The sequence below is a fragment of the Brachyistius frenatus genome, unplaced genomic scaffold (assembly GCF_029030835.1).
Source record: "Brachyistius frenatus isolate BFR_SWC_R1_liver_20210118 unplaced genomic scaffold, ASM2903083v1 Contig_19, whole genome shotgun sequence".
Lineage (NCBI taxonomy): Eukaryota > Metazoa > Chordata > Actinopteri > Embiotocidae > Brachyistius > Brachyistius frenatus.
In genome coordinates this window covers 524,549-543,417 of record NW_027210618.1, presented here as the reverse complement: position 1 = coordinate 543,417, position 18,869 = coordinate 524,549, and the positions used below count along the sequence as shown (strand labels likewise).

Genomic DNA, 18,869 nt, shown 5'->3' with positions numbered 1-18,869 from the left:
AGTGTGTGAGAAAGAGCGCGCATACACTCTCCTAACATTTGTTTCTCTTTATGGCCTGTGACTCCTGCTTTCCCAAAATAAACATGTATTAAAAGCCTGGCTATTAATTGACATCACAGTGCATCAGATCCAGAGTCCACAGGCCATTTTTGAGCCCAGACCCAGTTAAGAACAGTTCTGCTCTGCCGTCTCCAAGGAGAAGGACAAACTGTGTGTGAGGAGACATGATGCATTCCTCAGCCATGGCATCACCACCCATGTCCTTGTCCCAATGACTTTACCAAAATAAGAGAAAATGGGCTAGAAATTTTCCTTTAGAGGACAAAGTGGTGATTCAGGGTGCATTAATGTACTCGGCTATCACTGTGATATTTGTAATGGTATTTCTCTGTGCCCTGTTTGTTCTTTTTTCATCTAAACTGTATAAACCACACATTAGTGTACTCATTCTTAATACTTTGGGGAAAAGTCTATTTCATTCCATGGTCACATTATGCTGAAGCACGAAGCTATGAATAACTTGATGTGTCTTATTGCACCATCTTCACTGACAGAGTTGGCTGACTGATATTTAACCCATGTTTTAGTACCGCCCTCCTTTGGTTAAAAGAGAGAAATACACTTCCACATGGTCAAAATTTTTTACATCGTCATACACACTCAGGTGTTTGCTGCTTCTAGATCCACCACAATAAAAAAAAATGCAGTCTAATAAAACAGTCTTACAATAAATCCCATTTTCATGAAAGTGGTAATGTTCAGTTTTTCTTTCTCAGAAAGGTGTCGACTCAACTTCATTTTGGAGGATGCAGCTTGTGGTGCTGTTTGACTGCATTAGATCATACAGATTTACCGTATTGCAACACTGTTGTAAGAGACTGCATTAGTTTTATCAAAATGTACATAATAAACTCTTAAATTAGTATATATCAGTAATGTATTTGAATATGTTGAGCTCTTAGATCTATATAAATATGGACATTGCACTCATTGCAAGATTTATAACAATTTATTTCTTATAAAACTGCCTCAAATTAAAATACAGCAAAGAAATATAGAAATATAGATATTTCAAAGCAGTTATTTTTCCCTCACAAGATCTTAACAAGGCATTAAAGCAAGAGCATATTCAGGTGAGGTGCCCACCCAAACCTTTTTTGCATGATTCTTTTGCATAAATCTCTTTTGCATATTTCCTAAAAGCAGCACATCAAAGTATAACTAAAATGACGACACTATGTTTCTTAAAGATATGGCCTTTGACTATTGGTTTGATCCTTTCGAGAAAGAAAATCCAACTAAGCTACCGCCATGATATATAAGTGTTTTGCAGTGCTACAAACAATTACCTAAAGGTGCTTAAGCAGTGGAAATTTAGGTCGAAGAAATATTGCATAATTGCTATCAGTCTGAAGAGATTTGTTGTCTCCGAGCCCTCATGCTCCTCCTGGTTCGCCGTCTTTTTTTTTTTTTGCCGCATGCTTAGTAGTCGTCTCCCCGGCTCACGACCTCCTTGTAGGTGGGCCTGAGTAGGATGGTGTGCTCGTACTGGGCCGTGTAGCTGCCCTTGATGTCGCATAGGGGTGGGTACGGGTCTATGATGCCAAGGTCGCACAGATTCTTCAATGCCATCAGGTACTTGCTCTCACCCAGGCGGTCCAGCCAGCGGCGGCAGAATGCCAGCGTACCGAAGTTCTCATTGATCACGTTGAGCAGATGTTTAGCCCTCGGAAGTCTGCAGCACAGTAACAAAGCCACAAGTCAGAGTGAGTAGTGAGACGAACATGACAAACTGCAGGTTGAATATGTGTGTAAACATGCAAGTATGATGCTTTTTTGTTGGAAAGAAGGACTGGAAGACAAACTAAGAGGAGCAGATCATCCTATGCAGAATTTTCTGAGTCAATCCTGATTAGACAAAAACAGCAACCTTATCGGCACATGTCCAACAGTGAAGTTCTTCATGTAATGTGAGCACTCCATGTCATCGTGGACTGCACCTCTTCCAGTGCTGCCGAATGTCTCAATGGCGTAAGCTTCACCTTCCTGAGCGGCAACAAAGAAAAAGACACTTATTTGGCTGCTGAAAAAAATATCTCGATTTGCCATGAAAGCCTTTTGTAGTAGGGCAGGACTCAGTGGGAACAATAATACTGAAAGGACAAAAAGCAGTTGGGCATACTGAGAGTATATTTAACAAATAAAACTCAAGTTGTCAGCCGCTGACATTATTCATGTGGAGTCTATTAAGGAACAGTAGAGTCCTTTCTGGAGCAGCATGACATGTGAGTTGATTGGCTGGGTTTCATTGGCATTTTGTGTCTCTATCAGCACGTGGCTGTTGTAGGAGTCCCCGTGGTATTAGCTGATAACACTGCGACACCCTCTCTTACTGCACCGATAATCAGTCAAAAGTGCGAGCAGCCCCGTGGCACGCCCAGCTGCCACTCCAGCCACGTGCGCTCCGATCACAAAGAGGGTAATGGCCCTGTTACACCAACACACTTCAGCTAAAAATACAATGCGCAAAGCTGCCACATCAGCATCACCCCCCCACCGCCTCCCCCACCGCCTCCCCCCGTTCTCCTGGCACCATCAGGTAAAAAGCTTGACGCAGCAACTTGCCAATTAAAATGCTCAGTTCTGTCCAAATACAGTCATGTACTGCAGCTGTGCGGGCGCGAGGCAGGCATGGATCTCTGGTGTAGTCTCGGGAAATGCAAGATAGTGCAAAGCTGTGTTTCGCCTTGGTGAAGCGCTGGCCTGTTAATGAACTCTGGGTGCCCACAATTCAGTGCTCTCGCAGTGAAATGAGGGGCTGGCGTTTTAACACGTGTTGCTACTCGATGCGGCTGGTAATTCCATTAAAGGTGTAATTAAAGTGCTGACGAGGGTGACTAAGAAGCTGTTAGAGCAGTGAATTGGAACACTTCTCCACACCCCATCGTAACCCTAACCAGCCACATGTTCTTCCAATTACACTTAAGAATTAAAAAGGGTTTATTTATACGCAAGGTCAAACAGCTAAGAAAGGTTTAATTTCGAGCACTCCAATAAAAAGAGGCTGCAGTGCCGTTTCGTGCTCGTCACATCCACATTTGAATCAGACGAACTAATATTTGAAACTGAATTGAAACTGAACCCGTTCAGACTGGGGTACAAACCTCCATCCTTGTGGCCTCTCCACCTTTTACAATAGGGACCGTCTTCCCTGAGTGTATCCTGTACTGTCCAATAGAGTGGCCATTGAGGTTCCTGATTGGCTTCACTGTAAAGAGAACCCCACAAAGAAGTTTCGTACACAGGAAGCAGCGCTGAATGCATGAAGTAAAGGCGAACAGTGACCTCACTTTACCTTGATATGTTTTCCCATCGATCTCCACTTCATACGACTCCATGACCTCCTGAATGGTCTCGCCAACGTCACACAGCCGCACATCAATTCCGGCGAACTGGAACCGAGAGAAGTTTACACTCACATCAGTAAATAACACCACATTCATCACACACAGACAGTCTGGGTGGTCATATTTACCAGCTCCTTTTTGTCATGTTTCTTATGTAGCTGGAACACTTTATAGTAAACTACACAAATACATGAGTAGGAACTAACTAACTAGCAAAACAAATAATAGTATCTCCTCAATAATTGTAAATCAAGGACTATGAAGCAGATCGTATACTGCACACTGAAAGCCTTAATGAATCCTGTCTGAACACTGAATTGGGTCCGCCTGCGGTAAAACCCGATCAAATGCAGTTTTTCTGTCACTATTCACAATGCATTTACACACACAGTGACTTTGTGTTTTTCACACTCCATATTCAAAACATAAATTCAGTTTTCTGTGCTCTCTGTGCTGTTTAGTTCCTGTATTTGTGCTCACATTGAGCAAACTAATTCTCTCACTTCTTTTGCAGTGGATGACTCCCTTCTTTTCCCCCCTAAGTTATATATATGATACTCATTATTTATACGGCACATCTGTTCTTACTTTTGCTGCTGTGAAACTTTAATTTCCCTGAGTGGAAGCAAAAGTGGATCCTGTCATATCTTAATTATTACTTTCACACTGTATGATCATATCAGTTACGAGTTGTATGCCCCCTAAAGGTGGACGTCATCATCATGACTTTATAATGAGTTTAACAATGCAATTTATGAGTCGCATATTTAATCACTGAAATTTTACTCCTCATCAACTACTATAAAACAATGGGCCACACTAAGATAAACTCGGTGGTATTATTTAAGAGGTGTATTAATACAGTTCAATCTAGATGTGAATATTACTTTAAGTGTTCTCTGAGTACTGGTGTGATGGTTTTCCTTTGTTGTAAATGTAATGCAATGTAAAATGAAGCCCTCAGTGCAAAGAAGCAGCGTGCATGAGAGGAAGGGCTGTGTTACCCTGATGCCAGTGTTAGTTGCATCTCTCACAGCCTCCAGCAGTCTGTCATACTTTGGATTGAAAGTGACGGTGAAGGCACAGTCTATTATGCGACCTGAAAGACCAAACAGTTGGTTATTTGTAACAGTTGCTGAGAGGTGACCATTTTGCAGAAATATCCGGCCTGTATTCATCTAGAAAAAGTGGAAGTTAATTAACTTATGAGAAGAGTTTATTCCAGGCAGTAAGAATTATAATGCAATCATCATTTTACCGTCAAATGTGAAATGGAACAGCGTAACGCCAAGAGCACTTAAAAAGTTATTAGCAAGCTTTCACCGTTGATGTGCGTTCCAAAGTCAATTTTGCAGACGTCATCGTAGCGCAGTACCGTCGGATCTCCTGCGTTTGGGGTGTAGTGGGCAGCACAGTGGTTGATAGAGCAGCCGGTGGGGAAGGCCAGGCCTGCCTTTAGGCCGTTTTCTTTGATGAGACTCCTGGAGCAGTCCTCCAGCTTCTCACTGCCAGAAACAGAGAGCAGCACAAAGGGACACTGCATGACGAAAACAATGAGACTGCTGTCAGGGCAGATAAAACATGCAGAGGAGGGTGAAACCACAATGTAGCTCCTCCCTGTCCTTCATCATTGTGAAATAATTAAATGTACAATATGAGCCAGATGTGCGGAAACATATTAACAGCAGTCCAGAATCAGTATGAGAAGCCAAAACGTGAGTCTCAAAGACGGTATTTCAGTGTGTTTCTCACCAGATGTCGATCATGGTCATCCCTGGTTTGATCCAGCTCTTGACATAGAAGCGGACCTGACGGTGTGCCTCGGCCGCCTGCCTAAAATCACTCCACATCTCCTCGTTGGCCCGGTCCAGCGCCCGCTTCTCCTCGCTGGTGGTCCGCCACGCTGCGCTGCGCCTGGAGGTGGGTGAGTAAATAGGCACGGCACAGAGAGGAGGCACTCATTATTTTCTCATTACAGAAATATTTGTAATGAGGATCTGACGCACTCTTGCAGAAACACTACACAGGTGAGAGTAGTGTGGATATTTTTAACTGAGGAGAAATCTAACTAAATCAATTGATCTACTATCGATCAACAGCAAATTAAAACCACACACTAAACATTGCACCTCGTTATGTTATTCTATGTCCTATGTGAATCTGGGCATAGCATAGAGACCTAAATAAAAAAGTAGACATGACACGCTGTGGAAGACTACTCTGTGAGTGTGAGGGACAACGTGGAGGTCACACACCCGTCTTTTGATGGGGGATATTCACACTCCTCTCCCTTTGGAAAGTCTCCGCTGGGATAGAGCTCACAAATAGGGACTGAGGGAGGGTCAGTCTGTCCCTTCACTGTGGCCCAGATAGAGAAAAGGAGAATCAGAGGAAAGCAGCAGGACAGAGGAAAGAAAACATCAGTTATCATCCCTGTGTTCATCATATTTGAACTTAGCTCCAGAACATAGGACACTTCCTGACTTATACATAAAGGCACATAAGAGACAGAGTAAAATAAATACTGCAAGAGAAATCTGTGGTTCAATAAAAGCCCTTGTAGTATATTGTAATGTTGTAATGATACATTCCGTGAGTAGCATAATTTTTAAGATTACTTACTTTCACCATATTTATGTGTTCATGTTGAATGTGCTGTCATGTCATTTACTTTGTCCTGTCTGCCTGACATGTAATGCACCTCCTGGGTCAGTCCTGCACTGTGTAACTCTAATGACATAAATTAACCAAGTCAAATTATTTTTTGTGTTTTGTTTGTATTTATATGACGATATAAATTTTAAGTTTAAGAGTCAGAAAACATTATTGTAGACTGTAGATGCATGTTACTGCACTAAGAAAAAAATAGCTCACATCCTTTCTTTTTCTTCTTCTTCTTCTTCTTTTTTCCAGCTGAGTTCTCTCCCTCGTCCCCATCTGTTGAAAGCATCATTAGTTTCAATACAGTTTGCAAAGTGAGAAATATCGACAGGGGCTTGGGCACAATTCCCAGGCTGCTACTTAAAATCAAATATCACATTGCAGATATGACCGGCTGAATTTTACAATGCATTTGTAGGGACTTAAAGTCCAGCACAATCACCACTGCAGATTATGATGATGATGATGGTGGTGGTTGTTGTGATATACAGATACCTTCTTCTCCATCTTCAACCCTCTCTTTGTCCTCCAGTGTTTGGCGCTCCAACTGTTTTGTCACATCACCAACACCTCCAGCTTCTCCGTCCCCTTCAGCCTCATTTGTCCCTGCTGCAAAGTCACACACCACTGTGCATGCATGTGCAGGTGAACATGCACGAGCATGTGCACACACAGACACACACAAGCGCACACGCACGCAGAGTGAGTAAAGTATTTGTGGTTCAGAGTCATTTCAAGAAAGTGCATCCACAATGATCTGAAGTTGGCAGGGCCAGTGAATAATTTCTTTCTATACCTTGGGAGTCAATATCCTCAAGGGCATATTTATCTTGCAGCATTATGACATTTAGCCCTCCAAAGAGACTGCTGTGTGAACCACACTTGACTTTGGGCAGGTTCAACAACTCAGGCTTTTCTGAGATTTTGTATTTCCACATTATGAGGCAGTAATGCTGCAATTATCAACATGGGTTGTTTTTTTTGGCATAAGAGTGGTTGTCTTCTTATTGCACTAAAACTATGGACACTTCTATTGCATAATTCCATGCAGCTTAGGGGGATTTATAGGATGGAACATATTTAATCTGGTGTCAAATTCAATTTGATTCCACCCATATTTTCAAATGACAGCTTTCAATCAGTTTTGACGTTAAATTTCATTTTTCAGATTGTCCCGTTTCCTGATGAGCGCCTGCAGCTCCGGCTGCACCCGCTCAGAGTTGGGACAGCCGGACAAGAATACTGGTTGAAAAGTCTCCTGTCCCGCATCGTATGGTGCACGATATCGAGAGGTAATAAAGGGGGCAATTTTGCGCTATTTCTTCAAGGATTCTCAAACCGCAAAGTGATGCCTCTTACCTGGTGCGGTGGTCTTATTCCTCTTCTTCTTTCTTCTCTTTTTCTTTATTGATTCTGTTGCGTCGGCATCTTCTCTTTCCTCGTTCAAGTCGTCCCCATTGAGAAGTTGAGGCTCCACTTCGTGCAGTAGCGGTGGCTCCGCCATGATCAGCGACTGAGAGATGAAGTGACGCATAAGCTGCTGGGAGCCTCCAGTGGTCAAAGCAGAAAAGTGTGCTGGAGGCAGCTGGGCCAATAATGAGCTATTAGACCATCTCTGTGCAACAACTTGACCCGAATAGAGGAAGACGATCCTCCTCTGTTCCAAGGAGAAAATAAACTTTCACTTACTATCAGATTTTTCAGTATAGGGAAAATTACAGGACATAGGACAGCAACATAATCCCTCTGTATTCTGTGTGTGTGTGGGGGGGGGGGGGGTGAAATGCTTGGATATGTGACCATCGTGTCCTGACGCGTGGCCTTTAGAAGCTGCACTGCGTGCTCGACTCATCACTTTCTCTGGACATCCGGCGGCTGAGTTTCAGGTTACCCGGCGGTGCGCGCCTGGCTGCAGCTCCTCAGTCACAACAGTGTCACACTTCGTCTGTGTCCACACTGCCAAAACCTTCGACACGTTATCTCTTATTGTGAGTAATGTTTTGTTATTTGTATATACCGTCACAGACTGCCTTTCCATCTGGTGCCCCCGGTCTATCATGAATGGTGCCTGACGCGAGTATTTTGGATAGGGGCTTCGAGCTGTGTAACCAAGCAACAAGCCGAGCACACTTCAGCTTCGAGGAACATTTACAGAAGTGAAAGGTGGATTTTAAAGCGCTTTGGTTTTGTTGGTATTATTATTATTATTATTTTTTTGCTGCGAGGACGTATAGTTTGTTTTTCTGAGTGTAGCGAAGCCTTGAAAGAAATCCGCACGGATTTCTTTCAAGGAAATAATGACTTCCTCTGACTAGCAGACAGAAGTCCAAAGTGGCCCTTTGTATTTCTTTTGACGAGGTAAGCCGACGATTAATTTTACTGACCGTAGTTTAAATAAGACAGCACGACATTTAACGTGTAATTACCTCTCTGCAGCCAGCAAGACAAAATCGAAATAAAGGGACGCGGAGCAGCATGTTACATTGTGATGTACCTGAAGAAGAGACAACACAAAGGTAATTACTGCGTTGCTTAACAGATTTGTTTTTCTAAAACACGTGTCTTTACACTTTCTCGTGTCCTCGTAGGAATGGAGAAGAGGACGACCGAGAAGGTAAAAGCGATGGACTCCACAAAAAGATCCTCTCAGGTGGAAGATGTAGCGACGGTGAACCTGACACCTCATCCGCCGTCGGTGCCGCACTGAACGTAAAGTACCTCGATCAGCTGAACGCGTACAACCGAGGAGCCCCTCAATTATTGAACGAACTGGCTTGCCTGCTTTCACAATGTAAGTGGTCTGCGGAGGGGCGTATTCCTCACGGGGTAGTAAATGTTCTCAATTACTCCTGGCACGGTCCGACTGAAGGGGCGTTGCACTTGAGAAGTCCGAAACTGACTGACAAACGACTGAAGTCCGGCTCCCCGAGGCTGCGCGAAACTCCCCGCCAGGTGTCCGCCAATGAGATGAAACCAGAAGTTAGATCAAACCCACGTGTGAAAAAGCCCGAACAAAACAGAGGTAAATGCGATCCAACCCACCATTTCTATGGAAGCACATTTAATGCCAAGAAAAGAAAAACAGAGAAATTAAAATGTCCAAATTCTCACTATTGGTCTAAAATGTGACATACTGAGTCCACATAATGAGAGGTGTGACTTTTTCCCCTCTAATATTATTACTTTTGACTTATACTTATCTCTACATCCAAATTTTGAGCCACCAAAATGATAGTTTGACTGACTTAGTATCTCATCATTTTGACTTATCATGAGGATTTTATATTTTTATCATGCCAAACTTTTCATCTATTTTTTTTTTTTATTTTTTTTTTTATTTATTTTGTTTCTTGACATGAAAAAGTATTGAATTGCAGACTTCATGTAAAGGTATATATGTTGTAACTAATGGATATTAATAAATGACAAATCATTATTAATGTAGGAATAATTTTCTACAAATAAGGACAACTTTTGCCCAATTGGGTGGGGTTTACTCCGCATGCATAACTTTTTATTTTTTTTAGCTTTCATTAAATCAATCAGTAATTATACGGGAAGAAGTACAACCGGAATACAGCATCTGCAACAAAATCAATATATTGATTTATTAACAACTGCAGACTTTATGGTTTACAAGAATATGACAAAGCCACATTTAACTGGGTTATTGGAAACTAAGTCATTAAACTAGATTTATAAGCTATCAGGCAGACACTGAATGATATTACCAAGTAATTAATAAAGATTGTTTTAATCCATCAGGTTGTAAATGTTAACACAAAAAATATTTAAAAAGAGTTTGTTAAAGAAGATGTAGAAAAGGACATTTCCACAATCTGCAACCTCAAAATAGTTTTAACATATATGTCAATAATCTATAAGAACATTACATCAGTTACTACTCAAACAGTTCATGAAGTGGGCATCAAAAGTAAATGCTGGTGTTGTATGGGTGTCCCATATATGTCAGAGTTAAGGCAGGTAGGAGGCAGTAACCATCAAAGTAATGAGAATGATAAGGTCCTTTCTCATGAACTTTTGAGACTGAATTTGAGGACAGCTTTGGTTGCAAGCTTGTGGAAGTGAGAGGATTGGTTTACCAGGTCGGACAATGTAGTAGTGCAAGAGATACTACTGTCTGTTTATGGGTGACGGAGCTATTGAATTTGTTCAGATCATTGTTAGTGGCGTACATGATGTCAGTATAGTCCAGAGAGATTGAATAAATATAGTACCCCAGGTGATGTAATGTTCCCTGCTTCTGCTCCCCAACAGCTCACAATTCTGCCACATCCAGTTTGTCCATGTTTTCGGGCAGCCGTAATGCTCCAGGTATGACATGGAGCTGCAGTATTGTGTTAATGACTCTGTCCCCGCCGTGCCTCTGCTGCTTTAGCTGCATGTGATTTGTGTCCAGGTTGGATCATTCAGACAAAGAACCCCCCCTATGATGAGCCTCAATGGATCTGTTTGTGTCAGTGGGTGGTGAAGCGACTGCAGGCAGCAAGAAATCCTGAGTGCGTTGTTAACTTCAGCCTCTACATTTATAACCGTAGGGTGTCTAACGAGGGGTTACTTTTCAAACTTTCCTCTCTGATCATCTCATTCTTCTGGACATTTGTGGCTTTAATTGAAATGTCTTGATAAGTATAATTGTATTTAACATTTAGTCATTAGGGACTACATTTTTTTTTTATGTTTCATTTGCAGTGTAACTCTTCTAACTGCTAATCTTCAGTTGCGTGTTAGTTTTTAACCATAATGAAGGATTTTGTCTTCACATAGAAAGCTGCAAACAAAAAAGCAGGACCTGAACAAACCCCTCATACTCCGTCACTACACTGATGTGAAGGCTAAACTGAAAGATCGAGGAAACAAGGATCAGTCCATCAGTTTAGTCAACGGGATGCCCCACATACCAGAAGTGAGGCTGCAGAAGCCAGTCCAGCAGAAGCTGCACTACAGGCTCAACGATGGCTCCTCATTCATATAGTATCCTTCTCTCATTATCTTTATTCATAAATAATTCTATAGTAGTTGTTCAAGAAGCAAAGGCCCCATATGGCCCGTGGAGGATGTGGCTCTGCAGCTGACCTTTTGACCTTTGACCCTTTCAGCTACCCGTCCGGTTGCATGGCAGTCTGCCAGAGTCACTCAGGTCTGACCTGTGGAGGCTTTTATACCAACGTGTTCAGTGACGCAGAGTGTCCCGTCGTCTTGGCGACTATCACAGCGTTTGGGCACGGGGCTGTGACACACCCTCTTAGGTGAGTTCAGTGCCGGTATGTGAGAATACAAATTAAAGGTGCATTCCACCACTTGTACACATGACATTCAGTTTACTCTTTACTACCCGGTGTGCTGCGAAAACAGGTGTACTGTGTCTTCTGTGGCTCTCAAGGGAGATCTCATTTGAAAAAGCAGATCATCTCTATCCTCATTATAGCTGGATCCTCTTTTTTTGTAACTTGATCCAAATTGGGAGCTTGAAAGTCATGATATTTCTTGCCCTGATACTTCAATTTAGAAATTATTTTAAGGCAATCTGTCTCTTGTGAGTCCCCCAACTCAATGTAAGTGGGGTACTAAATAACTGCAGTACCTTTCCTATGCACAAGACAAGATTGATGACATTCTTGTCATGTCAATTCCACAAAGAAAAAAGAAAAAGATATTCCTCATAATGTTGAAATGTTCCCTTTAATAGTCTGTCCATATTAACACATGCTATAATAATACATCTTGTATGTGTCACCACTTTTATGATTTATGAAATGTAATTATTCCTTATCTGTTCCTCCAGCTCTGCCATCACAGCAGTGTGGGACCAGGATGGTGGATTCATGTGTGATCATTACGGGAACATAACTGAGGAGTGGAGCTGGCAGACAGATTGCATGCTGAGGGGGAAGATCGATATTCAGGTGAATTTGTAACCACAGTGCTACAATGGAAACTTTTGAGAATATTGCAGCCTGTTTTTAACAATGTCATTTTTATAGTTGTACAAATGGCGTCTATTCTCTTTGTGCCATAAACTACATACATAATACTACACATAGCACTTAAACAGTGCTTAATTTAGAGGGTTGACATCAACATATAATAACGGTGTGCTTTGAACACAGATTGCCCAGAATTCAAAAGTAATTGGACAGGTTTACATGAAGTCAAACAAAATCATAATTAATATTGTATGGAAAATTGTTAGTGTTGGATCCCTGGTGATGCTCTCCCAGGCCATCACTGCAGCTCTTGCTTGTTGTGAGGTCTCTCTGTCTTTAGTACGGTCTTCAGCAGATTGGCTGCAACTCAGTCAGATTGAGATCAGATGAGTGACTTGAAGATGTTGCACCTCTTTACCCTGAAAAGCTCTTTTGTTGTTTTAGCCGTATGTTTAGGATCGTTGTCCTGCTGAATGATAAAATGTTGTCCAATGAATTCTGATGCATTCGGCTGAATCTGAGCAGCTCTTGTATATCTCTGCATTTATTCCTCTGCTTCTGTCAGCAGTGAAATCATCAATAAATCCACCAGCAGGCATGCATGCCCAAGCGATAACAGAACCAGCACCATGTTTGACAGATGAAAACATATGGTTTGACTCATGAGCTGTTCCTTTATCATGCCTCCATACCGCCGCCTCACATCTCTTGAGCCAATTTCTTTAAATTCAGCACAAACAGGTGAAGTGATTAGGTTTTGGTGGTAAAAGGTCAAAGGTCGCTGTGATCTCACAAAGCACATTTGTGGCCATAAATGAGTAATTCATATGGAAATTGTGATATTTCACACTACTGTCTAATAGGATAAAATGATGAAGCAATCACATTTTATATCGAAAAGGTCTAATGTCAAAAAGACTATATCTCCCTGGCAGTCCCTTCATAATTGAAGTAAACCTTGGCACTTAAATATATATATGCAGTAGTGTTATTTTATTTCAAATTGAATATGCTGAAGCACCGAGCCTGAAGAACAAAATAAATCATAGCTATGATGCTTGACCTACTGAAGAACTAACACTAACAGTCTCTGACAGGACAAAGACACTCACATTTCATTTTGGCTGCTGAGCTGGTTTGTTTTGAAATGGGGGTATAATCATGCAGAGTAGCTGGGTGAATTTAATACATGTGCCAGTTTACTGTTGTTCGTTGTTTTCATTTTGAAATAATCAGTAAATATTTTTTTGTCTTCTGCAGTTGTCAGATCAGATCTTCGTGAGGCTGTTCAGCGCCATGTCTGCAATGCTCAGCTTCAGATGTGACAATGAAAGTGTTCAACTTCCACTTTCCTCTCTGTCTAACCAATTAAAGGAAAGGGTAAGGTTATAATTATCTGGTAAAATGACAAAAGACACAAACACACTTGTAAACAATTGTTATCTGCAATATCTATTATTTGCAGTGTTTGCAGAGTGACAGAAAGTTTACCTCCGATGCTATTGAAAAACCCCGGCCGGCGAAGAGGACGACAACGAGTCCTGGGGTCCTGGAGAACATGCGGAACCTGACACTAACACCTGTAAGACACTTTTAATGAGCGTATGAAGGAACCTGAGTGGAGGAATTAAATGAACTGATGGAGTTGAAAGACCTGAATATCAAAAGAGCAGCACATCATGAGTGCTTCACCAATGTATTACATGCTGCATCATAACTTTGATTTCTACCATAGCCTGTAGAGGTTCTGTAGATGCATTAAGTGAGTCACTAACAGCTTGCAAAAAGTTTTTCTTTATAATATAATCTACCATGCGCGTGGCGCTGTATGGCAGGTGTCTGTGTGCTCCCAGGAGGTCCCCAAGAAGTTCACAGAGGTGGAGGGGCCAGAGGCGCTGTCAGCACTGTGGAAAAGAGGAGGGCATGTGAGCAGGGAGCTCAGGAGGCTTCAGCAAAGAGTCCGAACCATCGTGGAGGACTGGTTGGACTATTATCGTGTGGCCATCGGTACGTATCAGCTGAGAGTTTTGTGAACACAGCCTCTCTAGTTTTTCTGAAATTTGTAACGTGAGCACACTCTTCTTATCTTTCATAAAACTGCTACAGTTGGGTGTGATATACATTATGGAGTAAACAGAGCAAATTCAAGGAACACTGAGCCAATCTGACTGAGTAGGGCTGTTTAGAGTTGTTCAAAGCAAAAACTTACAGTATCACCTCATCTTGCAAACTCAACATTATTGAATAGTTCCATCAGGATCTAGTTCACGGTCACTCGTGTAACTTGGTATCTGTGTGCGTTTCTGAGTGACCTCTTCCTCTCCTTCAGGTATCAAGTGTCCTGACACGGAGCAGATTCCAGAGGCCCCACTGAGGACCAGGGTGAGAAGAGATGTACAGTCAGCCGCTCTGCCCTCTCTGAAACAGCCAGCCGCTCTGCCCTCTCTGAAACAGCCAGCCGCTCTGCCCTCTCTGAAACCACCTGAACAAGCAGATGCTAAACCAGTCCAGCCAGAGAAGGGCAGGAATAAGGTTCAGAAACATCAAAAACACCTGTCACCACCTGCAGAAAGACGCGGGGACTCCCTTATCAAGATACCAAGGTGCACACTACCATATACAGTAGGACCGAGATGTTTGACCTAATGATGGAAAATGTTACACTCTGTAAAAAAAAAAACGTAATGCGTCTTTTGTGTGTCTGAAGGACATTTGTCAAGTGCCTTACCCTGATGATGTTATATTGATGTCATCAAGGTTATCTCAGTGAAGACAGAGAAACAACAAACTTTTAACAGAAAACCTGCGTCACAAACTGAGTGTGTAAACTTTAAACGACATGAATGTAGAGATGAAAGATTAATTGTTGTTATACTGAAATTGGAATTTGAGAGGCATTTTCATATTTCACAGATCAACACACACAATTAAAAGAGTCTTAATAAGCTGTAAAGTGTGAAAAAGTTTAGTCTGCGACTGTTGGATTCATCCGAGGACCCAAATTAGAAGCAACTGTTCCCTTAATTTAATCTATTTATTTAGAAACAAGATACAATAGTGATTGGGTTTTGTAAGAAATAAATACTTTTAAGCAGTTTCATGTACAAAACAAATTTGAATCACAATATTGGTTTGAAGAATTACAATTTGATATTTTACTCAAATGTTTCACTCCTACATAAGTGTTTACCAGGCAGGAAGATACAAGCAAAAGACACTATTGAGCTGCATTATGGGAAGTGTAGGATCATGTGTTTTTTAATCTTCTTTGCTGAGTCCTCCAATGTCATCAAACTAAAATGCTAACTCTGCAAACTACTCATTAATATACACAGTTCATGGTGTGAAGTGCTCTGTGAAAATTGAATAATCTTCTAATATACTGCTGAAAACATCAAATAATGACATTGAGTATTTAGAAGTAAGTGCATGTAAGCGAGTGCACCTGTGTGTCTTCTTTAAACAGAAGCCAGTGATTGATTTTGTGATAGTGACAGAAACACACTGTTTATTGATCAGTTTCAAGTGCTTTAGCACTGTAACACTCTGACTACATGTATGTTGCATTATGTATGGCATAATAAATTACCATTTCACAGTTTTAACCCGTTTGTTGCCAGGGCATATAAAATGAAAGGAAAGAAGGATCAGCTCGTCACGCTGATAGGACCCCTGCAGATTTATGGCAACATCAAACCGGAGTAAGACTCTTCTATCACTGACAGGCACAAACATTACAAGTCATTCATGTGTTATTGTGTAGAAAATGACATTTACTGCAGGTTTTAGGAGCCTTATTTACAATGACAGCTTCACTATCACCCAGGTCAGTGATTCTTCTAAACAGTCCAGAGTCAGAGACGTCCACCGCCAGTCCAGCTGTGGCGCCGCTCACTCCCTCCATCCCCCTCACAGTGTGCCCTGCTCTGCTGAGAGCTGTCCTGCAGGGGGAGGGGCGGCAGAAGAGGTGCTGCTGCAGCGCTACACTGATGCCAACGGTGACAGACCTGGAGTACGATGCCTTCATTATGGGCCAGCCTCCACACAGTCAACAGATCCTTGTGGTGTGTGTGACTCAGCCATGCAACCCTGTCTACACACACACAGTGCCCAGCAAGGACCCGCTGGAGGATCTTTACGAGAAGAGGAACAAGCACAGAACCATGCCGTGCACTCAGGTGTGAATCCTGTCCTACAAACAGGGGATAGACAAAATAACTGAAACACCTTACAGTACATTAAGCAACAATTTCTGTTATTTTGTTTACACTGTGGATATGACATATACATCATTATACACATACATTACCAGCCAAGTCTCTGATATGCAGTGCGTGCACCACCACTGAGGTGCATCAATGTAGATAAACTAACATTCAGTTCAATTAGTAACGAAATGTGCAGGAAATGTACTGATTCTAATGCACATTTTTCAAGGACAAAGCAGTGTTTCATAGTAAACAAAGGGTCAGTGATATCCATCAGTCAGCAAGATGTTATTTATTTTACTGAAAAGTCAGTAATAGGTAATTTTTGTTCATCCAGTGCCAGATGGACTCGTTTCGCCTGGTGAGATATCAGATGTCAACAGTGAAGGCCAGCTACGGACTCCATATCAGCCTGCTGCAGCAGCGGCACAATGCTGCTCCTGGGATGGTCCTGGTCAGTAAACCCACTGCAGCGTTGGCCAAAGGCAGCGTCTCCTGCACAGTGCATGTCTTCACGGCTCCCACTGGGTGGCAGCAGCAGTGCTTGTATGAGACAGAGGAGGTGATGGTAGTGGGGGCTGTGGAGAAGTGTTGTCCTTTCCAAGAGCCCCCCCCCCATTTATTATAAAAGTACTGTTGGCTGACAAGCAATGAGGGATGAAGCCTCTTAATTACAAAAGGGACCTCTAATTTTTAGCCCAAAGTCATGACAGCTGTTCCAGTGATTTTTGCTGTAAGATAAAAATCCACCCTTCAGTCCATAATTCAAAATGAAATGTCTGGAATCATTGTGACATGAAAGAGCATTAGTACTTAGATACTTTAGTCTTAGAGGTCTTAGTCAGAAACATAATGACTGACAGGATGCTTTCTGCACATTGAAATATCCTCTTTTGTGAAAATCACCTCATGACTGATGTCACTTATATTGTAAAATCAAAGAAGCAACATTATTGTGTAAACCACTTCTCTGTCATCTAAGAATACGTGGTTTAAACCATTTTAGGTATGACAGGAAAAATTACAGCAGCCTGTGACTGCTGTGGTGTTTTAATCCATTACTGCACACATCATGTACATTTTCTTTGTTAATGTGATTAGATGTACATCCGAGGGAAGCTGCTGTTTGTGGATTACATACTCAGCGGTCACAGCTGCTCAGCCAGGGACCTTCAAAAGCAAATCTCCAGAACCAGGGCCGACTACAGATTAGGTCTGAGTCTCGTTTCAGACTACAAGTTCAGGTACTACTGCACCATCCATCCCCTCTAATCTGATTTAACTGCATCATTACTGTAATCGACTCTCATTACTTACCCGTTATTGTGAACTGGAACAAATAAACAAAATTAAAAAAAAAAACTGTTAACTACAAAAAAAAAAATGTCAGGCATAAAGAAGTTGATTTAATGAAATGTAATTGTGTTGATGGTTTTCTGTCCATTATGTTTAGTATTGCTGTGAATGTGTCCACATTCACAAATGTACACAGCTCATCAGACGCAACAGGAGATGACATCACACCGATTGCCTCAGAGGAAAAGGAAACAACCAAAGCAAAGTGTGTGACTTCATATTTTAAGTTAAATTCCTGCTTATTCATTTCTCTGTGTAAGCAAATGAACTAAAATGTAACTTGATGGGTCTTTCTATAATTTACGTGTTGTGTTCTCATACATTTCTGCCATATTTGATTTTCCCCCTTGATACATGACAATAAATATCTGTCTTCTCCCTGACCAGGCAAAACAGTCAAATTCCTGAAGCATCGCTCCAACAACAGATAGACTTTTCTACCAAACCAAGAAAAACTCCTACATCTCCTCCTGTCCCCGTTATCACACACTGACGATGCTTCAGTGAAAGCATTACATTTGTATCAGTATCCAAAGTCTCCACAGTGCTCAGTTTAATGTGTAATCAAACTGCAGATGTCTGTGCAGGTTACTGATCGATCTAATCTGTAACTGAGATGTAAAATCATTTTCAAGTGTTGACAGTAAAGAGTATACTGACAGCTCTCAGAGATTATCAGTGACTCCTGATGTTTTAGTGTTCTCTAAATAATGAACTTTTCATTAGAGGTTGGAATATTTTAAATTAGTATTTAATAAAAACAACAAACTATCCAGCACTTTGTTTTCTGTTTTCTTTCAGACTCACAGCAAGCTGCTGTTCATCTCGCTTTCTTCCTGTTTGCCAAAATTGTTCCAGTAATGATGAGCAATTGATAAAACCAGTGATGAAGTACAGCATGATGAAAACTGCTGATTTTTTTTTTAGTTTTAGTTCCTCTGCTTTAAATATGGCTTATAAAATAGCTGCTGGCTTCCAATCATATTTCTGTCTTCTTAGTCATACTGGTGTTGTTAACATTAGAAACGATGATGTATGTGGAAAGATATGTGTGTGGAAAATCCCTGTGCAGCGATGAGCAATCATAAAGTCTTATTGTTGATCTTATGTGGAGTATTTTGTAGTTTACAAAGGGATACTACGATATCATTATTCAGGATCTTTTCTTAAATGTCAGACACTATAACTTGAAACAAACTTTTGTTTGAATTGGTTCTGGCTGTTTTGCGGCTGCTGAGGACCTCTAGTGGATTGTTTGCGGAAACAAAACGGAAGCTCATTGGCTCATG

The 18,869-nt window shown here is 41.5% G+C and overlaps 2 protein-coding genes and 1 long non-coding RNA gene across 4 annotated transcripts; 2 read left to right on the top strand and 1 right to left on the bottom strand.

The window, feature by feature from the left end:
• Positions 1-655: 655 nt before the first annotated feature.
• Positions 656-7,634, bottom strand: LOC138619008 (methionine aminopeptidase 2-like). The gene is made up of 11 exons (XM_069695171.1): positions 7,428-7,634; positions 6,564-6,695; positions 6,282-6,344; positions 5,663-5,765; positions 5,160-5,321; positions 4,731-4,912; positions 4,412-4,506; positions 3,356-3,452; positions 3,165-3,268; positions 1,931-2,046; positions 656-1,735 (listed from the first exon to the last, which is right to left on the bottom strand). Exons 1-11 carry the CDS (start codon positions 7,600-7,602, stop codon positions 1,483-1,485), a joined length of 1,482 nt encoding a protein of 493 aa, XP_069551272.1. The 5' UTR covers positions 7,603-7,634; the 3' UTR covers positions 656-1,482.
• LOC138619009 (uncharacterized) lies at positions 7,580-9,027 on the top strand. 2 transcript variants are annotated; one of them, XR_011310776.1, is made up of 3 exons: positions 7,580-8,056; positions 8,505-8,584; positions 8,657-9,027. It is a non-coding gene; the product is annotated as an uncharacterized lncRNA (long non-coding RNA). The 2 variants fall into 2 exon arrangements; XR_011310775.1 differs by lacking the exon at positions 7,580-8,056 and adding an exon at positions 8,326-8,426.
• An 8-nt stretch (positions 9,028-9,035) lies between these two features.
• Positions 9,036-18,349, top strand: LOC138619006 (uncharacterized protein C3orf20-like). The gene is made up of 16 exons (XM_069695169.1): positions 9,036-9,090; positions 10,347-10,403; positions 10,489-10,588; positions 10,857-11,063; positions 11,189-11,338; positions 11,875-11,995; positions 13,277-13,396; positions 13,482-13,598; positions 13,852-14,023; positions 14,346-14,619; positions 15,637-15,717; positions 15,843-16,194; positions 16,562-16,678; positions 17,326-17,468; positions 17,678-17,785; positions 17,968-18,349. Exons 1-16 carry the CDS (start codon positions 9,036-9,038, stop codon positions 18,071-18,073), a joined length of 2,280 nt encoding a protein of 759 aa, XP_069551270.1. The 3' UTR covers positions 18,074-18,349.
• Positions 18,350-18,869: the final 520 nt, after the last annotated feature.

Coding starts and splice junctions, on each gene's coding strand:
- LOC138619008 (XM_069695171.1), bottom strand. CDS start 7,602: ATGCGTCACTTCATCTCTCAGTCGCTGATCATGGCGGAGCCACCGCTA. Junction 6,345..6,563: donor GGTTGAAGATGGAGAAGAAG/GTATCTGTATAT, acceptor TGCTTTCAACAG/ATGGGGACGAGGGAGAGAAC. Junction 3,269..3,355: donor CGATGGGAAAACATATCAAG/GTAAAGTGAGGT, acceptor TTCTCTTTACAG/TGAAGCCAATCAGGAACCTC.
- LOC138619006 (XM_069695169.1), top strand. CDS start 9,036: ATGAAACCAGAAGTTAGATCAAACCCACGTGTGAAAAAGCCCGAACAA. Junction 11,996..13,276: donor GGGGGAAGATCGATATTCAG/GTGAATTTGTAA, acceptor TGTCTTCTGCAG/TTGTCAGATCAGATCTTCGT. Junction 13,599..13,851: donor GGAACCTGACACTAACACCT/GTAAGACACTTT, acceptor GCTGTATGGCAG/GTGTCTGTGTGCTCCCAGGA.